The sequence below is a fragment of the Larus michahellis genome, chromosome 1 (genome assembly GCF_964199755.1).
Source record: "Larus michahellis chromosome 1, bLarMic1.1, whole genome shotgun sequence".
In the NCBI taxonomy this organism is placed as follows: Eukaryota; Metazoa; Chordata; class Aves; order Charadriiformes; family Laridae; genus Larus; species Larus michahellis.
The window spans coordinates 162,606,371-162,633,754 of NC_133896.1; the positions used below are offsets into that span (position 1 = coordinate 162,606,371).

At 37.7% G+C, this 27,384-nt stretch overlaps 1 protein-coding gene across 6 annotated transcripts in view; it reads left to right on the plus strand.

Moving 5' to 3' along the window:
- Positions 1 to 27,384, plus strand: part of FGF14 (fibroblast growth factor 14) — a 422,212-nt gene that overhangs the window by 219,907 nt on the left and 174,921 nt on the right. For 3 of the 6 annotated variants that reach the window (XM_074562115.1, XM_074562125.1, XM_074562107.1), the window contains exon 2: positions 20,957 to 20,996. The exons of the other annotated variants lie outside the window; for them this stretch is intronic. Coding sequence is in view for 1 of the 3 variants with exons in the window: in XM_074562107.1 (XP_074418208.1) it covers positions 20,957 to 20,996 (40 nt within the window). In the remaining 2 variants the exon portion in view is untranslated. The remainder of the gene's footprint in view (positions 1 to 20,956; positions 20,997 to 27,384) is intronic. 6 annotated transcript variants of the gene reach the window in all.

Genomic DNA, 27,384 nt, shown 5'->3' on the forward strand with positions numbered 1-27,384 from the left:
GAATAGATGGTGAAGTTCGTGTTGTAAATTATGCTGCTGTTCTACTCAAAATGGAGATTCTTATCAGGATGTGAGGGGAATAGGGAGTTGTTTTAATATTCTGAAATATTTAAAATTTGTAACAATCTGTAAAATGTTGTGCTTCAGGGAGTATAAATATCTTGGGGGGGGGATAATAAAAATGTTGGTGGTAAACGTGTTTGAAAATTATGCATTTGAATACAATCTTGGGTGTATTTATTGGAGGTTAGCATGCGATTAATGTGATCTTGATGAGGAACCGTAATAGGGGAAAGAAAATGAAAATGCTTCTCCTTATCTGTGTACATTAATAGAATATTTATGTATTCTTCTTAGTAGGCTATTTCTATTTCCCTCTTGCTGCCCATAGGAAAGCACTTCAGAGAACAACTAACAGCCTTTGACTTCCCTTTCTATGTTGTTTTAGATAATTTTTGCAACAAATTAAGTGATTTTTCCAATACTTGTAGCAGTTAGCTGTTTTGACTCCACAGCTAAAGCACAGTCAAACAAAGCCTCACAGCTTCTTTTCTTTGAGAGGAGAGCGAGGGAAGAGTTTGATTCCTTGTTAATAAATTAAAAACAGATTGTGCTTGTTTTCTCATTTCAAATCCCTGAGTCACTACTGGGAATTAAATAGTTTGATAGTATTGGTAATGCTATGGTTCATATTGAGCAATGGAAAAACTGATATTTTTGCAGTGGTTTTCTCCTTTGGGTCATTGCTAGTAAGAGGGCATGGAGTTTGTTTTGGGGTTGTTTTTTTTTGTTGTTGGGTTTTTTTTCTTGCTTGTTTTTAACTGGTATTGATAGAATCTGCTCAGCACTGAAATCCATTTCTCACACGTCACTGCTGTGGGCGTCAGGATGACCACAATTGGAGTTGTCCTGAATAAATCTGTGTCTATTACAGTCATGTCTCCAATTGCACTGCTGGCATCCCGCAAATAGACATCCATGCATACCTATTTCTGCTTTAGTATTTCTCATTGACATGATTTATTCCTTGAGTTGAACACCCTTGCTTTAAGAAAATGGTCTTGGGTCATTGCATTCACCATTGGTCACCACTCCTACCAAAAAGAAGAAAGAACCAACACCAAATCCTGCCAGACTACCCAGCTAGGCACCCTTGATATGTGGGGCACCGAAGTGTGAGCCACCTCCAGGGCTGCGCTGCAAGGCTACAGGGCATTGGGGCATGCTCACAACTTCTAGACCAAGGTCTGGGAATAGGATGAGTAGCTATAGAAATACTAATGACATATTGCAAAACCAGTACAGTGTGAAATCTACAATTACTTCTGTGTATCGGTAAGAAAAGCGCATGAGTATCTGCTCCCTGCAACGTCCAGGGCCCTCTGTCTCTGGTGACATATGGGTGTCCTCTGTCGCCCTGGCTGCCAAGCTTCACCTGAAACTTCCTCTTCATGGACACAGAAGTACTTCCCTGTCCCAACAGAAGGAATTGTGCAAGCAGCAGGGTTTTCTCCTGAAACCATACGGTGTTAACAACAGCCTGTGGTCATAACTAACACCAGGCCGTAGCAAGTTTACAGGAACGGCTGCAATATTTAAATTCAAATAGTGCTTGATGTCAAATTCTTACAGGAATGAAGAAAAGTTGCCAACTTTCAATATTACCAACTTTTTGTATTTCTCTCCAGTTCCATCACGGTGACACAGAACAGTCATGCTGTTTATTTAAAAAGCTGAGAGTGCATATTTGTAAGCAATGAGGATAAACGTTTAAGTGTCAGCAGTAAGGCCTCCACTGCAAACTGATGGCTGAAAAAAGAGAAATAGTATTCTTTCACGAGTAAGGCTTCTTCCCCCCCAATTCTAGATTTTCTGATGATAATGCAGTATGTACTTACGAGGCAGTAATAACCCCCTACTTAATGGCAGGATATACTTGAAGAAAAAGATAATTTAATATTAATACATTTCCTAATGAGCTGTATGCCATAGGGAAATTGAGCCTAGAAATGCAAACGATTGATAAGAAACTGTTGTATTTTCCCTACCAAATGAGAAAAATGAAATATGTATGTAAAACACCCCAAAATGGGACTGGTTTAAAAATAGGGTGATTTTGTTAGAAGGCATTTGCTTCCTCCCTCTGCTGTTTATTTTATTTTAGGATGTGTTCCACAGTTTGCACCCTCACCTTCTGGAACTTGCACATCTCTTTAAACCAAATTGTTGTGGAGCATATTTAGTGCTTTGAGTATTGACACCGAGCTATATTAATCATCTCAATTTCTACAAGTATGCAGCAAGTGGTTTAAAAGCATACTAACTCAAATCAAATCTGCTCGTTTAAAAATACCGTATTTCAAGCACATCATCGTACAGTATTTTGATCAGTTTTTGTCATCTTCGTGTGGTTTATTGGGGTTTTTTTTCGTTCATTGTGCTGTTTTCTGAGAGAAAAGAAACATCTGCAGCCGACCGTTCAGGGAGAGCTGCAAAGCTGTCCATATGCAGACCTTCCTCCAAAGCTCATTTCAGGCTGTTTGGATCCTTCCAGCATTTGAGGCAGGCTTTGGTTCGGTGTGTTGGCCAATCCTATGTACGCACGGCGATGTGCATCTCGTGTTTTAGCAGTGTTACTTGTATGCTTTGACACAAGTTTATTTGTATTTGATTATTTCTACCGAGCTGACTTAGTCTGTACTGCTAAAAGCAACACTGACTTTTCCTGTTCTAACGCAAATACCTCTTGTGAACACATTCGTGGTGGACCTTAAAAATATATTAGCATATGATCAACTGAAGGATGATCATTGCTGGCACACTGTGGGATCATGACTGTTCTTCATGAGGGCTCCGCATGCTTCCTGGTCCAAATCCATACTGAAAGGAGCCGGGAGAGGCAGGCTGAGGTCCCCTTTGCCTCCTCGTTGTCCCACGTGGCATCCAGGCTGGTGCCTTATGGCACGGTGATGGCTTCTGCTCAGGCCAGAGCTGTGCTCGCTTTATTTCTTAGGTGGTATGTTTGGCATTCATTTCTTTAAGACTGATTATGGTTATCTCAAGGCAGGTACGCAGGCAGTTATATTTAACAGTGTTAAAATTACTCTACTTGTTCAAACCAAAGGACCACCTAGCTCTGTTTGCCATCACTCAATAATAGGTATTTGGAGAACAATAAGAACAGGGTGGGCAGGAAAGGAAACTTTTTCCAGAAAGTAATTTCCCAGCGACAGGCAGTTTAGGAGCTTCCAGAGTCAGTCAGTGTATTTTGGTTTAATTTGACTCAGGTTTTTTTTCCTGAGATCCATTCAAATTGGTTTTGCAGCCTGTTTACGCCTTGATTCACCTACACTATCCAGTGACAAAGAGCTCAACCACTCACTTTGGTTTCTTTCATACCTGCCCTTCCCCAGCTTCACTTGCTGTCTTAGTTCTTCATTTGCTCTCTTTTTACCTTATCTGTGGATCTTCTGAGTTTACAGAAAACTCTTATGCTCCCTGCCCACAGCAGCGTTGTTGTCAAGGCTGAAGAATCCTAGTTTATGTAACATTTCAAAGTAAAACTTAATTGAAATCCTGAAAATTTTCCAGTATTTTCCAATATTCTTCAACATAATTTAGTGTGAACTTTCTCCCCAAATCCAAAATGCATTATGGGAATGGAAGCAACCAATGTCTGAGCTTAGGGATTTTTTTTTCCCCTTCCTCTATCAGCTGTTTGCTGGATCTGAATAATGCTTTTCTTCATTTTCTTTAAAAGAAAAAACACAAACACAATCCCACCCCGCAAAAAAAAAAGGAAAACTAGCTATCTGTTTGAAGCAGATCTTCTTAAATTTCATTTTCCATGCATATGGCCTAGATTTTTGGCTGCATCATTACGAAACAATAGAGGATTAACTTTCCTTTTATGAGTGTACATGGATGTGTGAGTGTGTATGTGTAATAATAATTTTTTTTCAGCAGTTGCTATGGAAAGCAGTGTCGTGAATCATACTTTGACTTTTGTTGAGTAATGTCATTCTGCTTTTTGTACAGTAATTGTAATTACAAATATTTGTTTCAAATTAAAATGTTAAGAAGTGGGATGTATGCTAAAGTGGGGTCTGAATACATTTTAAAGGTAGTGCTTTTTTGTTGTTTATTGCATGAAGTGTGGCACTTTTAGTGTCACTCTCTAAAAGAAAATATATAAAATTCTTTGTAGTAAAAGTGGTACGTAGGAAGAGTTGGGAGGAGTAGTTTCCCTGTCCATAGACATGTCTCAATTTAAATGCATTCTGTTCTGCAGCAGGACTGAAAGTTTTAATCAACATTCACTGGGGTATGAACATCAAGGTTAAAAATTACCCCCTGTTAAATTTTGCAGCAAGTAGATCTTAAACATGGTCTGGATGTTCCAAATATTGTCTTTGCTGGGGATGTTACTTAAATATTACTTCTCTAGGCTTTCTTTTTCCTCCTTTTTTCTTTCCTCCTCCCACATCAAAAAATAAAAAAAATAATAAAATCCATTCTTGTGAAAAGTGACAAATGTGTTCCAGACAATTGTTTGGATTTGGCAAATCATTATTTTGACGTCTTTTCACATCTGCTCCCTCTCTTTTCTTTTTTTTTTTTTTTTGTTGTTTTGTTTTTGTTTTAAAAGAAGACAGTGTCACCCTGCACTGCATGGAAGAATTGCTGATGAGCTGCTCTTATATCATTAAGTGAAATGTACAAGAAGTGGGAGAAAGCTCCTAATTTCAATTAACATTTCTGAGCAGGAGTCAAAATAGTTTAAATAAAACTAGTATCGAGGAATGGACAGTTGTCATAGCAGACTAGTATTTTGCAAGTCAGTTTATGGCAAATAAACATTCAAGGCTTCATCAGTTATTTTTTTCATTTCCCGTCATCTCCCTCTAATGATCTTAACATCAAATCTGATTTATGTAAGCTTTATAAAAAGGACAAAATGAAACAAACCCAGAAATTAACATAGTCATCTTTGCATCTATATATAATTTTTCGTTACTAAAGTTGCTTCATGAAAACCTTTCAATTTGTATTTGGAAGAGATCAGAACTGTTCAAAGAAGGTCATATTCATTTTGGCCTATTAATTCTTTTTTACTCATGTATGATATAACAAATACAGTGAGTAATTGGTGGTTATCCAAGTAGGCAATTCAAGTTGTCCTAACGCTTGTGATGGAGAAGGTATGGTAGTGAAAATGAACATGCAGGTGAATAAAACAACAAAACTCTAGCAGTATTAAATGTGATTCAGCATCTAACTGCAGAAAGCCTGTGACTTCATTTCATCTAGAGGATAAACTAAATCCAAGTCTTGAAAGACCTTAGTCTTTGTCTTACACCTCACTTAAAGTAATAACTGTTCTTCATCATCAGAAAAAAAACAAACACGAGAACATCACATTAGTGTTCATTTTAATCTTGATTTTCTCTTCACATTTGTCATTTTACATTTTCTTCAGTGTCCTGTTCCATTTTTCAATCATATGAAACAAGGAGGTAGCAGCAAACAAAGTCCCCTCCTTTATTTACCATCATTATTTACCACCTGTCTCTGGGATCTGAACGTACTTGCCTTCACCCAGATTGCCCGTATAAAGCTGCAGGCTTCCTGTCCGCCCCTCACACTGAACCTATCAAGTCGTTCCTTTATGAGTCCTAAAAATGATACAAAATATATAATGAATGGCAAATAAACAGAGACTGAAATTCTGAGCCTTGTATCTTCTAACTTTCCGTCCTTCATATGTTCTTCACGTTACCCTTGTTTCAGACAGCTCTCCCATATCTGATTTGTTTTTCCCTTGTTAGCAGGGGGAAAGGCTTTTGTGATAATTAGTGATGCTTGGTTACAAGTCTTCAAATATGGTATGTCTCCGTGGTCTGATAGCAACTGGATTTCTTGTATTAGTATTTCGCATTATTATTCTAATTGCTTGTTTCAGCACAAGCTGAAGTAAAAATAAATTTAAATAAAATTAAAAGAATGAAGCATTATGGAAATAGATAACTGTGATGCGACAAATATACCTTGAAAACTTGTGAAATTAAGCAGATACAATTACTTGCATCCAAGTTAATCCAATGATGCATTAGCTAGATTAACATAACTTGTATTAATTAATTTGTATATAGGGAGAAAACAGAAGATGATACAAAGTAAATTCCATTTTGCCTTTGTATTTTCAAGATCTTTCTGTTTTCTTATATATTTTTAAAGGCCTTTGTTTTATGTGGACTGTCTAGCCAATAGTTTTGCTTTATATTTCTAAATGATTCAGCAGTAAGTGTTATGTATTACTTAATACCATGAAAGTAGCTGATCTTATGATTTACTGCTTTTTATGAGTATATGGTGGGGTCCTTGCTTTCCATCTCAGAATTAAATTTTTTCAATTGTAAGTAAATAAAAAGGAGTGCCGGTGAGTTTTATTTCTTTTTTAACAGCCCTGGTATGTATCGATCAGGATTGTTTCAGCTTTATGGTAGTATCAATAATATGTCTTTTGTTCCAGGTTATTGAATCTTTCTCACAGCTCTCTTGTGTGTCATAACGTTTTGTAGATATAATTGGAAAGGTGCAACTATTCACTGCCTTAGGGTATTTTGGGGTTTTGTTATTCTAATCATGCATTTAGAAAAACATAATAGCTTGCTGTGCTACTCCTTTATTTTTATTTATGTTTTTTATTCAACATTATCAAGAAGAATTTCATTTTTTGCTGTTAGTGATAAAACTAGACCTCTGATTTTTCTCCTTCTGCTTATGTCATGTATTACTGTGCGTAGATGAGTAAATGCAAGCTTGAATTATTGTAAGTTTTCTTCATTCTGGACTATATACATTTAAATGAACTGTTTAACTGTATAATACTTCAGTTACATGAAATAAAACAAGATCACATGCATTTTTAACAAGCTTTTTATAGTTTTTCTAAAAATTCTCAATCTTTTTCTATTTAATAACTTGCTCTGAGGTTGTTTCAAAGTTTTATTAACAGAAATTAATCCTCTTAAATATGCAGAGCATCATCTCAATTTTTTGCTCTGTTGTTAAAGTAGAAGAATCAAAACTATCCCATGTAATCTTGTACCATACATGCAGAAAGCGAAAGTCTGAGGTGCCAAATTCCATAGATTATCAGACAAAAAGGTAGGTATATTTACAAATATACATTTTTCTTGTGACGTGGCTTGTGTTTCTTCACCATCATAATGTGCAAGTCTTCTGTAACTTGCGTGTGGTCTTCTCTTCCCCATTTCCTGAGTAAAGCCACCGGACAAGGGGGCATCTGGAGCTGGGTAGCTGCAGCCATAGAAGAGGCTGGAGGAGTAGTCTCAACAGCCTCTGCACTTGCACAGCCCCTTGTCATTTCTATTCTCTTGAATTTATCATTGGCACTTCCCTGTCCAGATAAGAGTGAGTTATTCCAAATTGTGTTATCAACAGCGCTTTTATTTTGGTGTTTCCAAGTTTATCTGATATCAGTAACCGTATCTCTACTTCTCAGAGGCAAAAAACATCAGTTAACATGAAAATGCAAGCGTCATGCTGGCGGCGCTGAAGTTATAATATTGCTTATAGTGTTCTTCTGAATGATATTGCAAACCCCCACATAAATGGCCTATAAATGACGTGGTTACTGTGGAAGACAAACAGTGATTTGCTGCTGTGTGCGATGGCGCTTTCACTCATTGTGGGGAGCAGCTGGGTGTCGCGGTGGTTTTCTGAAATGCTGTAGTGCATTTGAAATGTTTCAGACTGTAACACTAAGAGGAATAATAATATTGAGTCACAAAACTGAAGGTGGGAAAACTTACAAATATAGATAAAATTGCACATGGGAATTGTTAATATTATCTAGGAATTGAGACTTCTCTTTAAAATATGGTATGTATCACTTCCTCCACAGATACTGCAGCTCATATATATTTCTGGACAGGTGGTTGCAATAAATAATGGTTGCAATTCCAGAGAACCTATTAGACTTACCAGAGCTGTTCACTTGAAAACATTATTTACAGAGTATAATTAACCTCCTGCCTTTTCATGTTCCTGCTGCATACGAGTAACTGGAACAAATAGCTCTGATATAATTATATTCCTGTACTTTCTTCCCTCTCATTCATCTCAAAAATATGTATCAAAACTTTCACTGTTTTATGTTTCCTATATTATTTGCAAAGTTTTAATTTTATGTTGACTTTACCAGAGTCATGGAGAATCATTTTGTTTGGACACAGCTGTCATGAATTTGAGAATACAATGACTGAGGGACTCATGCAGAATTTTACCCTCTTATTACAGGCAGCATAGCTATCCATTTTTTAAATTTTTCCATGTCAGAAATTGATATTTTTTCTTCTTCTCCACTACTCTTCTGAGTAAGATGTTCTACAATATCACTACTCTGATATTGGAAAGGTGGGCTTTTTTCTTCTTTTTCTTTTTCTTTTTTCTCCTTCATAATTTGCATGCATATTTTCTTCTGCCAATTCTGTTTTAATTTTATCCTGAAGGAAAGTTTAAAAGATTCCATACTTTTGAAATACCAAATTTTTCACAAAATCAAATTCTTGTTTTCTGGAAGAGTAACTAAACTCTTGATCTTCATTTAAAATAAAAGCCTTAAATTATTTTTTATTTAGTTTTTAATACAAGTGCTCAGACTTCCCACCATTCATCACAGGGTACAATTCCCAGTGCAACACACAGTTTGTGCTGTCTCTGCAATGGTATCTATTTAAATATTTAGCTTGAACATGAATGTCCTCTGCAGAGTCTTTTTGTGGGGCAAAGGTGGCAATTTAGTGCTGCTATTTTACACTGAGATTGCTGGGCATCTTCAGCTTTGCCTTCCCAGCTCTGGTTTCTAGGAGAGATTTAGAGACTGAAAAAAGCACATCTGTGGTGGGGAGAAAGGGGAGTAAGAAAGAGGTTTTAGAGCTCAAAAAGAAGATGCAAACTTTATGCAGATGGGACAGATGGACAAAAGGCAAGGGGGTTATGAAGACAGCAAAAAGGACAACAGTCACACCCTCTCCCCATTACAAAAGATCCTGTGAATACTGAGTAAAGAGCTTTAATATGTCATTTAATATGTCATTTGTCTTGTACCATTTGTTAACAATCACCAAATACTTGTTAACAAAGATACTATTCCTGCACCTCTGGTAACTTTTAATCACTGTGGAGGGGGGAAATCCTGACGGTGATGTGCAAGACATCTGTGTCCAGGATTTCAGATTTGGTTGACACTGGTGGATCTGACTTCTGCTGTCCTAGTGCCACTTGCTAGTTCACTGCCTGACCCCAAGCAGCATCGGGGTAAAGTGCAGGGTGGGATAATCCGTCTGATAACTGCTGATCTAGAAGGAGAGTGAAGGAAAGGTATGGAAAAAAACCCACTGAAGATCTGAAGGACAAGGAGCGCTCAGATGCTTTTTCCTGTGAAGGTAGCTCTAGACTGTGGTCTCCCCAGCTGCAAGGCAGCAGGTTCATACCAGGTTTTGGAGGAAAGGCTTTTAAGGACTTTAAAGGGATGCAAAATTTACCCTGATTAATAGTCTTTAATCATTTTGTATTCTGGAGGATGCTCTGGAGTGGCAGATTAAGTGGCTGCTGAGCAGAAATGTGTCTGACCTGTTGTACACCTTGGACTCTTACCTCTTCATGATGTCAAAGGCAATAACTGGAAACCGGTTCCTTTTCTGTGTCTTTTCCCTCAAATGACTTTGAATGATGGACACTTGATATCCGTTTTGGAATTTGACCAGTAGGAGGTCTTTAAAATATATAAAGCAAATGTTCTTAAGAGAAAAAAAATTTCAATTTCTTCTGTTTTCCTCTGATTGCTATTTTTCATGTGACGGCTGATAGTGTAATTGTAGACATGTCTTGTTTGTATCGTATGTTTTGACCAGAATGAATAACTAAATATTTTTTCCCTTATACCGAGGTTAGTCAATTTTTATCATCTGGGTAATTTTCACTCCTTAGTAAATTGATTCATTCTGTAGTAAAAATACATATTTTGAGGCTTCATTAAAGACTTTTTTTTTTTTTTTTGCTTTTCATAGTAACAAAGCAAAAAGTACTCTTTCAGCCTCAATGAGCACGAAGAATTTTACAGATAAGAAAGTAATCCTCTATTTTGGGTTCTGTTTAGTCGGGATATTTTGGGGGTGGGGTTGAGAGGTTATTTAAATGAAAAATATAAGCAGGTATCACTTCTAGTTTTCGTTTCAGTAGATTTTTCTAAAAGAGAATATTTTGCTGGGATGAATTCGAGCCCAAGGACTGAGAGAGGGAGAAATTATGAAAGCTAAAGCTGTATGTACAGAAGAAAACATTTTGTGAATACTCCTTGGCATTGCTCTGTAAAGCGTGCTTAGCACAGTGAGGAACATGGCCAAGAGTCAAATCCTTCAAATACAGCAAGTTCTCCTGATTGCTAATAAAGAAAAAAATATTATCTGACAAGCTGCTGAAGTCCTCCTGGCTTCAGAAATCCCATACAAGAGGCTTTATAAGGCTGAAGAAGTTGTATTTGCATGCTTCAAGGGACTTAACATGTGGTAGTTTCACAGTGGGCTGTTAGTCCCATGTGGGGACACTGTGTCCAGAAGGTTTAGTGTTCTTGGACGTGCAGTCTCCTTGAAGTGCGGCAGCATCATCCCTCTATGTCAATAACAGCTGATTTCCTCTTGTCTCGATTCAGGAGCAGCTGATTTGTTACTCTTCCTGCTGCCAGCTAAGAGGGACATTTTCTCTGGGGAGAGGAATATCTTGCTGCTTGCTTTTTTCTACTTTGTTTTATTTTTAAGTGAGGCCCTTTATCCTTAATAGCTATCAAAGAATTTCCTAGCAGTATGAGAAAGTGTCAATAAAATTTGGAAACCTTAATTTCATATAGAACTTAGTGAAAAATTACTAGCTGGGTAGAATTTGGAAGCTTTCTCTTTTCCAGAGCCAAAGATAGTAGTTTAAAGCAGAGTAATTTAACTATATTTTACACTGCATTATTAAAAGTACTTAAATCAAGAGAATGAGCTGAAGCTGTGGCCTGTTGTGCAAGCTATTGATTGAACTCTGGTTACTCTGGTGAATTAACTTAGTTAATTTATCATCTTAAATTTGCCGTTGAGTATAACAATTAAATCCCTAAAATCTGGATACAATCTTTTTCATAACTAACTGTGTGGTCTGCTGCCTTGCAATTTTCTTAATAATTATATGTTAACAGTGGTGATACATAGTGCATATCCATCCATGTGATGATTTGTAATGCGAACCGACAGCAACCTATATCCTAGTATAACTCGTTGCATATGTGTAAGTACGGAAGAATCAGCAGGGGTGGTGGTGGTGGTGGTGAGATTTAGAATGTAAGATGTTAGCTAAAATTCTCAGCTGTTCTTCAGTGATGATATTAACTCTTCTCCTAAGTTGAAGTGTTGGATGTGGGGTGTCTTCATATTACAAAAATAAGTTCCTGGTTCCTATGGATGTATATGTAATTGGTTGACTACAGTCAGATCACTCAAAGAAGAAAAACGTTCATTTGCGTTTATTTGCACAATATTTATCTTTTGTCTTTTTAATACCTATAAACTGGAAGACATTTGATTTTTGATTTTTTAGCTAAAATATTCCAGCTCATGTGACTGAGATGTCAATGTTATTAAATTAGGCATTTTCCTCTTTGGCTGGAATATTTTTTTTCCCAGGTTACTTTACATCTTTTGCGATGCAAACAGTAAAACAGAACCAGCGATGCTTCTTCTAAATCAGCTAAGACTCTCAGAGGTTTCTTTAAATTGAACTGCAACAACCCATGTTATCTGGAGGAGTGCTAAGAGTCCTTCAGACTTTGCAGGGAGCTCTTCAGTTTGCAGGACCTGACTCCTTGAGCTGAGAAACGCATATCCTCTTCCAGGCAGTGCTCAGCGCTCCTTCCCTTGAACTGCGTGGCAGTGTTTTTGTTCAGGGATTAATTTTCCCCTCTGGTGATTGCATAACGCTGGATTAAACCCAATCATGAGTCCTTGCCGTGGTCAGAATATTCCAAAATGATCTTGGAATAACATCAGAAACCTGAACAAATTTGAGCAGAGTAACGGATGTTTCCCTGGCTCAGTCACCTGCAGAAATTTGAAGGAGCCTGTGAACTGGAACTGTGTGGCCTGGGATTTCCCTGGCTGTCAGCTGTTAGAGAGGACAGGAGTGGCATTTATTGTCATCTCAAAACAATTTCTGTCTTCTGCTCCTCCAAGGAAACTCCAAAAAGAGAGTGGGAGGAGGCACTGCGGGCTTCAGAAACTCATGACGAGTAGTGACGGGTACCATTTCCTGTACTGATTGCCTATTAAGTATGCCCTGATATATAAACAGTGTTCATACGTGAGAAGTAAGAGGAAAAGCACATACCACATACGCGTGGGCGTGCTGGACTCTGCCATTCCGAGGTGTTTACAGATGTCATCCGTTGCCTAATGATGGGCAGGTTTAGGGGGAGCAGCATTACAGGTCAGGGAGAATCACATACGTCTTAGGGTTCATTTGGAGGAATACAGATAGCCTATCTTTGGGCAGCTTTGCTGCAGCAAGTTTATCATGTGTATGATTACTATGTTGACTGACATAAAACCAAATTTTGTTGTGTTTGCCTTACTTGTCAAGAAATTCTGAGACTGAGATGGAAATCCACTTGAAATTTTTTCTGTGAAAAATTCCAAGTGGGATGTGAAGCCAGATTAAATTATACTGTTTTAAATGACACCTGGTTAGGAAATTAAAATTTTCAATCAGTCTAGGTCAATACAGTATTTAACCCGGATGAGTTTTCTGTTGTACATATTAGGAACTACCATGTTTTTTTCGCTTGGTAAATATACTTTCTTTTTTAGTAGCTCTGAATACGTTTAAGTGAGCAGATTCTTGCCTTATATCTTAGTTTGATTATGTCTTATACTGTCCTTCCTTATTATTTCACACAAGTAGCAGGCTGTATCTTTGTCTGCTTAGTGTATTTGCAGAACTGAATAACATGCAGGAAAATATATTTAAGGTCCAAATTAACTCCAGTACCATTAAGATATTTTTCACTTGGTGTCAGTGGAAGAAGATTGGGTTTCCTGAACTAGATTTTGCTTTTTCTAAAACACCAACAAGATACTCCAATCTTATCTAGCTATCAAAATGAGACATCAGCTTTTTTGAAGATGCTAAATGTGTCAGTTGCTAAGCATTTTGGAAAAAATCTTTTTTAGGTACCTGAGTGGAAGATGGGCAATTAGAAAAATCATCTGCAAAGCATTTCTTGATGGCTTTTTCTGAGGCTAGCATGTAGAGGAGAGAGCTCAGTATTCATTTATTCACTCATTGGAGAGCTATAGCAGAACCAAATGAACGTGCGAAAATCTAGTCTCTAATCACTAGTCTTACGTGGCAAGTTAAAACAACTTACAAGGAGTGAGTCATACTTACTGTAAAAAGAAGGAGCTTTAAAAGGTACAGGAGACAGGTAGGTACTTCATTTTCCATGGAATGTGCAGTTTATTTTTCTTTCCTTTTGATCCCATTCTTGAGATTTTCCAGTAAAAGAGCAGACACTTTTTAAAAAATAAAGAGATTAGGAAATCAACAAGACATTTGTCATTCTGTACAATGTGCTGGACCCATAATAATTGCTGATACAAGTTAGGTACCACTCAACAGCTGTCTGATATGCAGACTGGACAAAATGCCAGCCCTGGATTCAAGCTGTTACAGCCCAGCATAATGTCTTCTTATTGCTTTAGCACATAGTATTCTTTAAAGAAAAAGTTAATAAGTAATGCACTGAGGGCACATAATCAGCACTTCTACAACTGAAGTTAGTCATCTTAGCTCCTATTCTAATGCTTGGGGGCGTACAAGTTTTAAAAACAGCCCAGTTGTTACACGTTAGAGTGAATTATCATAGCATACAAAAAGACGTCAGTATTCAAACGCAGTTCTACAACCTTAGGCATTTAAATTCTGTATCTAAACACATAGATGTATTGTATAATTTTTATACGTTCTAAAAACGTCAGTCAGAATAGCATGCTGCTGAGACCTATAGAAATACTGAGATTTCTAGAAAGGTGTTACAGTATAATTTATTTACCTCCTTACAATGTGCATGTTTCTTTCATGTATTTCTAAAGACTAATTATACTCTCTTAAAATCTGTTTTCAGCTGGTTTTAATGTCTACGTCTGTCTTCTGTTAATTATCTTCTATTTTAATTTCTCTTAATGCCAGTCTCCCCCTGACACGCACAAACACACACACGCACACTTTGTCTTATTCTATTGCCCAATCTGCCTCCAATTCTTTTCCATCTCTCCATAAAGTTCTTTCTCTCTCCTCCAAGTGTGCTTTCTCACTCTGTTCATGGCGGGTTCAGCTTCTGTAGTTGTGAATCACGCTACCTTCTCCTAGGGTAGAGATCTTGCCATCGCCCCTCTTGACTTTCATGTAAAACCTACATGGAGAGCTTTATCTTCTCATGTTCCCACTCTGCTCTTGTACATGTGTGTTTTCTAGACAATTTTCTCTTGTGTCTTTCCGGATGGCCATTCTATGCTATTACCTGAAGTTTGGGGTTTTTTTTAGTATTATTTTATGGGATTCACAGCTAGATTGCTGTTTAACATTAGAAAGAGCATCATTCATTGTGTATTCTCAAACCAAAAAGAAGTGTTTATATGGCCAGAAACTCAAAATATTATAAATAAGTGTCTTTATTTTCAGGCATAATTAAAGAAGCGAGTGTTTTTTTCAAAGATATGATGGTCAACCAGCCACAACTGAATAGTTTTGCATAGAGATTGTATGTTTAGATCGGTTACTTACACTGCAGTAGTACCTCAGAGGCTTAGTTATAGTCCAGAAACCCACTGTGTGCTGCAAATACTGGGAGTAAAGTTGTTTCACGTGCTCTGGCTTTCATACAAGTGAGGAATGACATCCTTCTTTAAGGAAGCATCTCTCTTAAACGTGTCAGTGCAGGAGTATTTTAAGTGGGCAACTATAACAGAAGTCAGTTGTAATATGGTATTATTCTAGTATTTCTTGGATCGTCCTGGTAGAGTTATATAAATAACTTTTTTTCTGGGTTTTCGGCGCTCCTTGTAGTCCCCATAATCATATCCCATCAAACCTGCTCTCAACTACAGTGTTTATATCCTGTTTTGTATTCATATGGTTTATATTCATGCTGTCTTCTTTCCTTCCCTAAGGCATCTTGAACTTAGTTGTCTTCCTGTGCAAATGGCTTAAAATAGTAAACACAGTATTGTCAAACTCTAATTGTTTATGAAGCAAACTTGGGATAGCAAAAGGTGCTGGTTTATAAATAAAATAAACTCATTTAATTATACGGCTGCATTTTTACAGCTGGTATTTGCCTGACGTATTGGCTGTCTACAGTACAGTGAGTGATTAACTGTTGTGACTAGAGAATAATTATTAATTATATTGCAATTTGTGAGCTGTTATGTGCGTATCTAATAACTTTGGTTATGCTATGAAGGCTGTTGAGCCAGAGGAGGTTGGTTACCTTTCTAAACAATTATGAAACATCTTCAGCACACTGTAAGCTCCGATATGTGCATTTATGGTGAGCTATCTAGTACATAAGCCTAATTGACCCAGACAATAAATCCCCAGCCTAGAATCTTTTCACCATTATTTTCAATATGAGCATAATGGTTAAAATAAGACTCTAGAGAAACAAAATTGTGCATTCTTGTGAAGGTTGTTTGCATGCCCAATTGAAATGTGTGAAAAATGTCTGGTCTCCTTCATTTGATAAGTGTTACCACTATTGTACATTTGCACTTTTTCACTTTTTTGAGCCATATCTGTGTAGGAGTAAATGCCTGAAAACTGAACTCCATACTGGCATCTAGTAGGTAGTTTGTTCCTTCCTTCCTTCCTTCCTTCCTTCCTTCCTTCCTTCCTTCCTTCCTTCCTTCCTTCCTTCCTTCCTTCCTTCCTTCCTTCCTTCCTTCCTTCCTTCCTCCCTCCCTCCCTCCCTCCCTCCCTCCCTCCCTCCCTCCCTTCCTCCCTTCCTTCCTCCCTCCCTCCCTCCCTTCCTTCCTTCCTTCCTTCCTTCCTTCCTTCCTTCCTTCCTTCCTTCCTTCCTTCCTTCCTTCCTTCCTTCCTTCCTTCCTTCCTTCCTCCCTCCCTCCCTCCCTCCCTCCCTCCCTTCCTCCCTTCCTTCCTCCCTCCCTCCCTTCCTTCCTTCCTCCCTTCCTTCCTTCCTTCCTTCCTTCCTTCCTTCCTTCCTTCCTTCCTTCCTTCCTTCCTTCCTTCCTTCCTTCCTTCCTTCCTTCCTTCCTTCCTTCCTTCCTTCCTTCCACCTCCAACATCTAAGATGCTGCTCTTGTGTGGTGATTGCATTACTGCTCTTTATGCTCAACTTTCAGAGATAGGTGAGCCTCACCCAAAGAAATCGTCGGTGCTATTTTTCAGATTTCATCTTAATTTTTTTTTTCATATGTGCCTTCCTCTCCACAAACATAACTTTCCATACAACAAGCAATATAGCTCCACCTACTTCCAGGGAGGAGACAAAAAGAAAATTCAATAATGGAAGGTATAAACAAACCAGTTGCATCCTACCTTAGCTCACTTGCTTTCTTAACACTTATGCTTCTGAGCCCATTCAGGCATGAGGTATATCTCCTTTTGTACATTCCTTGAAGACAGCTGAGGGGAAAGAAAAATCCTATTCAAACTTGTTTCGCTGGTTTTGGCCCACATGTCACAGGTTACCTCTGTCTCTTGGAGAAGTGGGAAAATTGTATTCGACCAACTCTGAGTACTGCACGCTGTCATAAAAGTATCCAATATCACTGACACCCTGGCAGAGCACAGCCAGTTAGTCGCAGCCACCTCATTTCCTCATTCTATATTGCAATGGCCCAGGGTTGATTGGTTGGGTTTTTTTCCTTCTTTTCTTTTTTTTTTCTTTTTTTTTCTTTTTTGTTTTTTTTTTTCTTATTTCCCTTCTTTGCCAAACAGACTTTCAAGGAAACCAGGAGTTACAGTATTTGAATGTTATTTTCAGGTGTGTGTCTTCTGCTTGAGCTCATGCTAAAATACAGACTGAAGATATAGGTGGGTATAGTCCCTTTTTAGAATTTTTGGAGAAATTTTGATTTCTGCTTTTTTCTTGTTACATCATCAGATGATCTCTCGGTAGCCTTTATTTAAGTCCTTGTATGTTCCTTGGCTTTTTTAATTTTTATTTCCCCCACAAACATATTCTGGCAGCTGATGTGTTCTTTACAGTAGATAAAGCTGTCCTTCATGTCCACTGCCCAATAGGTGGTCTCTTTGTAACTCTTCTTATTATTTAGTCATTCTCTTTTTTAATAGTCATTCACTCTGTACTCTTTATTCTGTGTACATTCACCACTTGCTAAACGGAGTGTGTCCCAGCTAGAAAAAGCAGTCCCTTTTTGCAGAAATAGCTGCTTTTCTTTTTGTTCCTGCACTGTCTGCTTCTGGTCCAGAATTATGGCTGTCTCCTACTCAGGCCAGTGGGACCTGTTGTTCAAACAATGACATCTATATGGATAGAAAACTTTACCAAAACCCAAATGTTTTGCAGAACTGTGGGAGAATGCCCAAGTACGACAGTTTTCTGAGAAAAAAAAAAAACCACAAAACTTTCTAGTGATTTTGAGATGAATTTGCAAGAACCTTTAGGATATGATATTTACCACCCCAAAAATGGCCATTTCAGGTTTTGATTGAGTACAGTGTTTCAACAGATATTTCCAACATGTTATGTCTTTTGTATAAGGAAACCACCACTCACCGTAAAGCTTCTGCAACTTCAGTAGGGTGGTTGGGATCACACATTTTTTCTGTTGGAAAAAGAATGATAAAAATTTCTATACTTCATTTCAGTAAAAGCACATTTAGCTGAAATCAGTGCTTTGGTGATTTTTGCCAAAGAACAAATTTTGCACTGTAGGAATTGCTTATGTAATTTTTTGGCAAATTTTTCATTCTGAAGGATCTTCCAGGCACCACAAGTGAATGACATCTCTTACTGTGCTCCCTGTGGGTTTCATGGCCATTAACGTGTTTTCAGCGAGAAAATCGCATGTATTATTTGGAGTCAAGATGACTGAGTGCAGAGTTTATGGGCCTAAAAACATTATGCTCGTGTTACCAGCACTGCGCAGTGAGATTTGGGCCTGCTTTGGTATTCTGCACTATGTACGCTGTGCAGGCTTTACTCCGATTAATCTGGGCAGGCACCCTGTATCTGACAGCAAATTGCATTTAACGATGATGTAATCTGACTGCTAGGTCTATTAGGATGTTCCCACTGAATCAAAAGTGTATGACAGTGGAGTATGGGAAATCCAAGCCTGCTGTCCTCCATCTTCAGCGACTGATGTGTGTAAGCAAGACTTGACTGGAGCTCAAGGTGGCTGTCAAAACAGGCTCCACAGCAAAAAAGCCCAGTGCCGCAGACCCTGGTTATGTTCCTTGTTGGAATTTCTACCTGAGATCCTTTCTTCTCTGGCAAACATTTCTGTAGGTACAACAGCAGAAGTGGTATGTCCTCTGGATCTGTAGCAAGATGCTGACTTTGAGCCTGCTTGAAGGCTCTGGTTCAGGTAACCCAGCCCTGAATGGCATATTTAGGAAGCCAGAGGTTGGTGGGTATCATGGTAGCTGTATCGCTTGCCTGTGTGCAGCAGATATAGGATCCAGTTTGCCTTGTCCTCCCTAATCCAATGGGTCATCTGGTGGTGCTGCATTGTCCTATTCTCTTGTGACTTGTGGCTTTTCAGTTTTCTTGGCTGTCTTAATGTGTCATTGTCTGCAAATACATTCTCTTTGCTACCTGAGAATAGAAGTTTATAAAGTTTTTTGTAGCTGCAATAAGGCAAATAGGTAATTTATTTTGCTTTCCATCTATTTTAGTTGCTGTGTTCTCTGGGACTGACAGAACATTTCTATTTTCTCAGTCTCTTACTTTATTTTTTTTTTAATCTATTGAGTTATTTGGTCTTCAACCTACCTTCAAAGTTTACCTCTATTGGGTTTACCCTTGGAAAAAAACTGGGCTATAGAAGATGAATATTTATTTTCAGTCTTTTCTTGGATTTTACTTCTTCCATCATATTGCTGTTCTCTCTTGCTCTGTCTGCTCCTTGTGACTTACTTATATTGTTCTAAAGGAAACTTGAAGAGGAGTTGAAGAATTTTAACCTTCATAGGTTTAAACCTTTGCATCTGGTGTAGATAAATTTTTGTAAAGATTTTTTTATTTTAAATACTGCCCTCTAAAATTTGCAAGCTTCCCAATACTGTAACAATTATTCCAAAATGTACAGCTTAATTACATCCCAGTTCCTATAGCTTAGTGAATGAACTGTAGCTCCTGTGTGAACTGATATAGAGGAGTGATTTATGTTTTCCTCAAGAACAGCTCTTTTATAATCCAGAAGTAGCAGTTACAAGAAACATGTGTTTAAGGTGTCAGGAAACTGCATTTATAAAGCTTGTCCTGTTGTAACATTTGACCAGTTAATGCATGAGTATCTATCTCCCCCTCTCCTCCCCTTTTGGCTCTCGTTGCCTACTTAGACTTTATGAGGTTTAAATGCATGTAGAAACAGCAAAATACCCTCCTGCGGAAAGGTATGTATCTCAACAGATGATCTTTCAGTCTTCTTGAACTTACCTACAAGCAGCTTTGACACACCTACCTCATTCTGTTTAGTAGTAATTTCATCATATTCGTCTTATAATTACAACATCAGTTTCTCTTTATTTTTTTATGCTTTGAAGCTGGTTTACCTTTGTTGAGTTCTCTTATTTTAGGATAGTTTTGTTATCAAGTGACCTCTGAAGTTATTGGGTGTTAATTCCCCTTTCCAGTAAGATCGTCACTTCTTCGTGTTCAAGTTTCTGTACCTGGTGTATTCAGGATACAACTTGCTAGACAATAAGGAAAGGATAGTCTGTATTTCAAAACCTGGATATTTGAAAATTTTCTGCATTAGTCTCTTTGAGCCCTCTGATTTGCTCCTAACGACATCAGACTTTGTTGTTTTTCTGAACCAACTACTTTCAGATGAAGTTGTTTGTGTAGCACGTGTTTCTTTCCTTCAGTTTTCAGCATTATATGTGAATTGCTATACCTCTTGGTTTTCTTAAGAGCCATCAGATGTACTTGCATCTTCTCTGACCTAGACCACACTCATGTGAAGAAGAGGTCTGTTTTATTCTATGAGAAAGTAAGTTATTAGTAATACTTGAAATAAGCATTGCTTAGTGCTGTGAAGATACTCCATGGGGTACAGAAAAAAACTTAAATGTCTCCCTTTTCATGAGCAGTGTATTGGAAGCATTTTAATCTTCTAGACCAAAGGACTGAGGCAACAATGCCTGCTTTATACAAAGCTGAGATTTGATCCTTGATCCAGTTCTTGCCACTATTGTTATCAACGAGACTTATTGCTTAACCTGGATGATTTTGATTGAAGAGTTCCTCAGGCTGGCAATTAAGAAGAGACTATCTCCCGATTTCATTTCTCACCATTTCTGTTTGTTGTATGGAATCTTGTTTTGTAGGGTGGGAGGAGACAGGATATACAAAAGTGTAAAATTACGTACTAGTAATTGTGTTTGTCATAGTCTTGTTTTCTCCCATCCTACCTTCCTCCCTCTTTCCCCTTTTTACATTATACTGACTTTCTCCATAATAGCGTATTTCCTAATTCTGCAAGATTTATTCCTATTTTTTTAATGACTACAAGGGGGAGAAAGGGTGGAAGATTACTGTTTTTGATACCCCTGTGATTGACAGTCTTTTTGCCTCCTGCTTCCTAGTAGGTAGATAACACTTGCTGTATGGGATCTTGTTTTGTAGGGTGGAAGAAGAGGGAGGACTACAACAAACACAAATAGTGGTACGTAATTTTCCCTTTCTCCTTTGTCGCTCCCTACTTACCAGTCTCAACACAGAATGTGCTCAATCATATGAAGATGCCTTGTGCTGCTAATTGCTGCTTTTTATAAAAACACATCTTCCCAGTTTTTGTTAGTTAATTGCCTGAAACATTTTAAGAAAGAATACAACTGAAATACTCTGTACATCACATAGGTAGTGGGTCACTCTTGGCCACAATGTGACTGAACTTAAACTGAGCAGATTCTATATCCCATTGTGGCATCTGAAGTCCTCTAGTCATCCGTTATCTTTTACAATATTTAATAGGCTACTGTATGTGGGATTTTGGAGAAAACATCTGGAATGGGGAAAGGATAATCATCCTTCTGTTTAAAATAAAATCGACTACATGCATAGAGTGCGCTATCTTTTTGAAAAGTTAATTCTGTGGAGCTGATAGAGAACTGCCTGAGTTTCTGGGTCAAGTTTCATCAAAATATTGTAAGCTTAAATTCTAGTTGCAGAATCTTAATTAGACTGAATGGCACAGGGAGACAGTACCCAGCCTTGCATAACAGAGATTGTCTGGAGGTTAGAGAGATTTTTCTCATAAAATAAAGGGGAAGATTGCTGCTAGAGGGAGGAGTAAAGTATCGTGTTGTGTAGTCTTTGAATGTTTCACTCAAGTTTCACTCAAGCACAGAAGTTATTCAAAAGCTGTTATCATTTGGTTTTGGTTTGTATTTTTTTTCCCTGTCATAAGGCTCACACTTCTGCCCTCTTGTAAAAATGGTACAAATTGGCAGTGTTTATCAGGCAGATAGATAAAGCATCATAGCTGCAGCACAAAGATTATGGAAAAATGCTTTATTGAATTCAGTTATCAAGAGAAATAGAGAAAAACAAATGATGTGTATAAAACTTGTTTCAAAAAAGATACCATCTTCATTAGACCAATTTTTCTTAGTGTTGTTCTGGGTTGTTGGTTCGCTCTTGACTGAGAAGAAACATGTCTGCCCAGTGAATCATTCCTAGTTTCTATGACACCCCTAAGATTTGCAGAGTACAGCTACAGCAAAAAACAAGTCATATATTCAAGTTCTGAATAGCTGTGATAATTATGAAACAAAAGCTGCATTTTTATTTGCCATGATGATAGGAAAGCTTTTCCCTTTCAGTCGAAAACAAGAACAAAACCCAGTACATCCTCAACAGAGTAGTGAATCCGCACTCCTCTTGGAAAGAGCACGTTAGGGATCAGATCCTGTACTTTAACTGATCTGCAGAGATTGTGTGTCAAGAAAGTAAATGGAAAAGGTAGAATAAACTTTATCTGTTTGATACTCAGTAAAATAGAGTCTTTTTTTTTTTTTCCTGTGAAGAGAAGAACCCGTTATAATGGATTACTTTAATCCTCAGCATGCTGTTGTTGTTTATGGACTGACATGATGCCTGTGGTCAGGATAATTCTTTTCTTTCTACTGTGAAACTAGAAACAAAAGGATTTTGGATGATCTGTCTGTGTTTGGTCCATTTAAAAGGAAGTTCAACCTTTTGATGGAGAGATTCTTCCCAGACTAGGGTAAAACCTAAATTCACATTGTTAACGTGGAGCAAAACTACTCCATCATGAGTATTTTATATAGATAATAACTGCATGTTGTGGAAAAACAGGAAGTAAGATGATAGAGAAGTAATTAAGATGTAGAGGTTTTATACTGTTGGCATTTGGAAAAAAAGTTAATTGCTTTTATTCTGAGGTTCGTAACATTGCCATTAATTTTCATGATAACTTTTTTGCATAGACATGACACATACTGAATAGATCTGTCTGTCTGTTAGAAAGTGCATGGGCTACTAAGATGTCAAGAAAAATGGCACTTTGAAAGTTTCAAAAGGATGTATAATTACTGTGGATTAAGTTTTACTTGAGCTGGGTGAGGAGGGAGTTGATTTTCTTTTTTTAATGGCACCCTAATTTGTCTGCATAACCATCACAAAACCTCTGGCTATGATAGCCGCCTTCTCCCCATGCAGCCTAGAAGGCTGTCCATTTTAATTTCGGAGGTGTTCTTGGCCTATAGTGGCGTGGCGACCACCCCTGGGTTATACTGGTACGTGTTACCTTTATCTCGGTACTGTGGATGAAAGATATTTTAATGGGAATGGGTCTGAAATAGTGACTCTCTTACCAGTTGGAGTGGAGAGGAATAGTGGAACCTGGGGATTCCTGGAAAGCCCTTGGTATCTCTGCGTCACCTAGAAATCCTGGTTATGGGCAAAGATCCCAGTGTCTGTGTTGGCTGAATTGTGAATGTAAAATGTATGTTGCAGCACGTCGGTCTTGTATTTGCTGTATTTCCTGAAAACAAAGTTTGCAACAACCCTCCTAATGTGTTGAAGTAGATATGGCAATTTGCTAAGAATGCAACAAACGTTTTAAGCAAAGCTTTCCTATGGACATAAGTAGATACTTAATAGCGGGTGTGTGGGTGTATTTTCTGCCATTTGCTAGAATTTTGTAATTTTTCTGTTATAAATAATGAAAGGCAACACATAAGAATACTGAAGGGTAGATTTTGAGAATGGATACTTAGGGTGGGAAGTTTAATGTATTTTAAAAAATAACATTCTTGTTCTTCAGTCATATTTAACTTTTACAATGTAAACTAGAAAGATGGCATGGCTTGAATTGCTTCAGTACCTGAAAACTGCTATTCAGGTGTAACAAATCAGATTAATAGTACTTCTGTGTTCGTGCCTGTTTATTTTGCAGCTGGGGTATACTTTTGGCTGGCTTCTCTTTGACCCATAGCTCATAGTTTTCTTGTTTTATGCCAAATATGTTATGTTTATTTTACTGTGAATGTAGTGATTGTTGCCTTTAAAATAATTTTTGGTGCCCTTTGGTTTTGATCTTTCAGCCTATAATTATTATAACAAGTTTATAAATATGCCCATCCATGTTTTCTGCCTGTTTCGAACTATTTGTAATTCTCATTAGCAGTAGCAAGAGAGGAGTTTTCTCTTCTTAAACACTGAGATGGGATTCTGGAGATACTGTGGAGAGAAAGTTGTTAGTCATGGACTTGATGTCCAAACAAAATAGGTGTCAAATCGGCCAAAGAGTAGCAGCAGCCTTCCTATGCATCTGCTTCCCAGGGAGGGAGAATTACCAAAGTATTATCTTTCCTGAGGCTGAGGTAAGGCAAATCTGTAGTGCATATGCAACGAAACTCAACTCATTCTGTGATTCTTTCATTCTATGAAATGAATTCCAGTCTAACACTGCTCAAAAAAAAAAATAATCACATCTTCATGCCGTTGCGTCCTTCATGCTACAGCACCGCTGACATTTGTGAAGCTATGTCTGACCTCCACAGCATCACTGGAGATGAGTGACAAGCGGGGTCAGCTCATCTTCCTTTAGCTTCACTAGGAAACGGGCAATGACTGCAGGCTACTTATTCAGGCTTAGTGAAGAGACTGACCCCATCAGAAGCTGATCCTTCCCAGCCATCTGAGTGGTGTTAGATACCTGTCTTGGCACCATGCTCATGGCTGGAACGGGGTAAATTGTTACCTTCACACCTCAGTTCAAGAAATGTGTAGTTCTGAGAATTCTGCTGGTTTTGTTCATGTGACTTTTTGATAATTTCTTACGCGTTGTAAAGATGTGTATTAAGTTTTCTCTGTAAAGGAGACTGAAAGAAGCAATGTTTCTCTTTTCAACAGATGACTTTTTTTCCCAGTGAACAGCACTATGCACTTTATAACTGTTCACAACACAAAGAGGGATTAATGGTCTCAATAAAAGTTAGATTTCTTTACCTTGTAAAGAAGAAAACAGAAACACTGGACTTTATCATTTTGTCTAAGGAACTCCATGCTCTCATTGCATTTTCTGGTTAGGAAATGGGTACTAGTCTTCCTCAGAGACCGACTAACCTTTCCGAAGTTGTCTTACACATGTTAACCTCCTTTAAAAAAATAAAACTAGACACTTATTAGAGAATTTTCTCCTCAGTCCTTTCATAAAATGATTTATCTCATATGTAATAAATTTGTAGCATATTTCTTCAATAAGCATTTAAAAAAATAAAGAATACTCCCTTGTGAAGGAGGGAAAGCTTGCAGTAATATTAAAAAACAGATTTTGTAAAATTGCGGTTTGGGAGGTGTATTGAGACCCCAAGCCTGAGAGATGTTGAATCATCAAAGATAACCAGGCATTTAGTTATTTCTCTAAGGTAACTTAAGGAGTTCTCACTGAGAAATCTGACTTATTTGATACTGTGTAGAATAGGACTCATTATTTTGGGGTTTTTTTTTCAGATTTTTTCTCAAGTATTCATGTTAAATACTCTCAGTTTAAAACATATCTGTTCTACAAAGCATTCAAAGCCTACAGAATTTTCCTAGAAACGGAAAGTCTCTCAACTCTCCCATTGTGACCATCAATACATTTCTTCCATCGATATGTTTCTTGTCCAGCTACATGCTGCTCTCTCCATTGTTTCCAAATGCCAGCCTAAGCTGCTACTGACAATTCCTTTCTTTCCTGAGAACATTTACTTTCAGGGAAAAAAAAATCACTCTGAGGCAGAGATTTGTCTGTGTACAGGCACACATAGAAAGCTTTGGACCCGTGAAGGGAGAAATCAACAGTGGCACATGCTTGGATGAGTGATCTGGAAAAAAGCAGCCCCATGTTTATGTCTGATCTATACTCTTCATGCACATCAAAGACATAAATAAATATGTATAAAATTTATCCTAAGCTCTGTCATCGGTTTGGTGTTTACCTGTATTCCCCCCAAACTCAGAAGGATTATTTGGCTGTGTTCATGCAATTTGGAGGAAAATGTCTAAAGCAAAAATCATCTATTAATCAACTGACTTTTAATAACCATGGCCAAAGGAGTTTAATTTAATTTAATTTAATGTTTAGTAGCACTTATATTGTTTCTAACTGAAAGATAATGCTTATTTTATACTTTTGATGCAATTACACTGTTTTCTGCTTTAGAGCAGAATTCAGAAGAGTTACTGAAATGTCAAAATGAAGACAGGAGGGCGGCCCATGATCAAAGGACTATTGCTTCTATATCTGCCCAACCTGGCCCATTGTCAATACATGTTTGGTATTTTGCTGTTCTTCTGAGTTCTTACCTTATTTATTTGACCTAATGACTGTGATTACGTTATTTCCATTTGACCTACTGAGTATGGAATGTTAAACATGTTTCTTAAGTGTATCAGAGTCAAACGATTTACCATGGAAACCGAAGGTTTCCCAGTCTTCATGTGATATTCTTGGAACCTGTCTTATTAATAATGGAGTTCTTTTTGCCATCTGCTTAATACCACTGATTTTCTGTGAAGCAAAGGAGGTGAGTTGGAGTACATGGTTTTTAAAACATCACTCCTTGGAAAGTTTGAAAAATAAACCTTCTCTCAAAAGAGGGCAACTGATTAGCTTTATAACTCCATTTTTTACATTGGTGTTTATCCCCTTCATTAAGATATCAAAATCACATGACCGAATTTACAGAGGTTCTGACTGGGACTCTACAAGTCAATAGGAGCTGGGGCAGTCAACCCTCTAAAAATAAATGGCCTGGTTTTTATAGGTTGGAGGAATTTTCACTCAAGCAAGAAAATTGTCACTGCCAGATGGTGATGGAAGCACTACTACAGCAAGGGGATGTTAACAAAGATGCACTCAGCAAGGCAAATTGTTACCATAGTTACAGGATGCTAAGCATTTTCAAATAAATAAATAAATAAAAAAAATTAGACTGTATTATTTAGATAGCTGTATGGCCAAAAAAAAAAATAATTTTGGATTATTTTTCCATTTTCAAATGATTGTGTTTTTTCGACATTCTGCTTGCTGACTAGGTGCATTTCTTTCTACCTAAATACCCTTATCAGCTGTATTTGTTTTTATTCTATAACAAATCCTGGTACTTACTCCCTTTCCTTTCTCCATTCTTTCAGTGTATCTGCACAACCGAGCAGAGCATAACAATCCATAGGATTTGTGAACATCCTTTAGCCTTTGATGGCAGAATACGACAGACAGCAAAATGAATGATGGGGGTGTAACAGCTATTGAGTGTCCCTAGACAGTCACTGGCCTCCCACTCTGTTAGTTGACACACAGAGGGAGTTTCATGGAAATGTGGCCTGGATTTTGGTGCTAATTACCATAAAGTGGGCCAAATGAAATCTTAGAGGAGGGAAGAGTTTGCAGTACACAGGAATGTTGAAGTATGCCCTCTTTAATACAGGAAACAGTAGTAATGTGTTCGATGGCCGCATGGCCAAAGATAACATCTTTAATGTTGGAGGTGTGCTATGGAGGTTGTGTTTTTTCTTAACATCTTGTAAAAGTTTTTTGA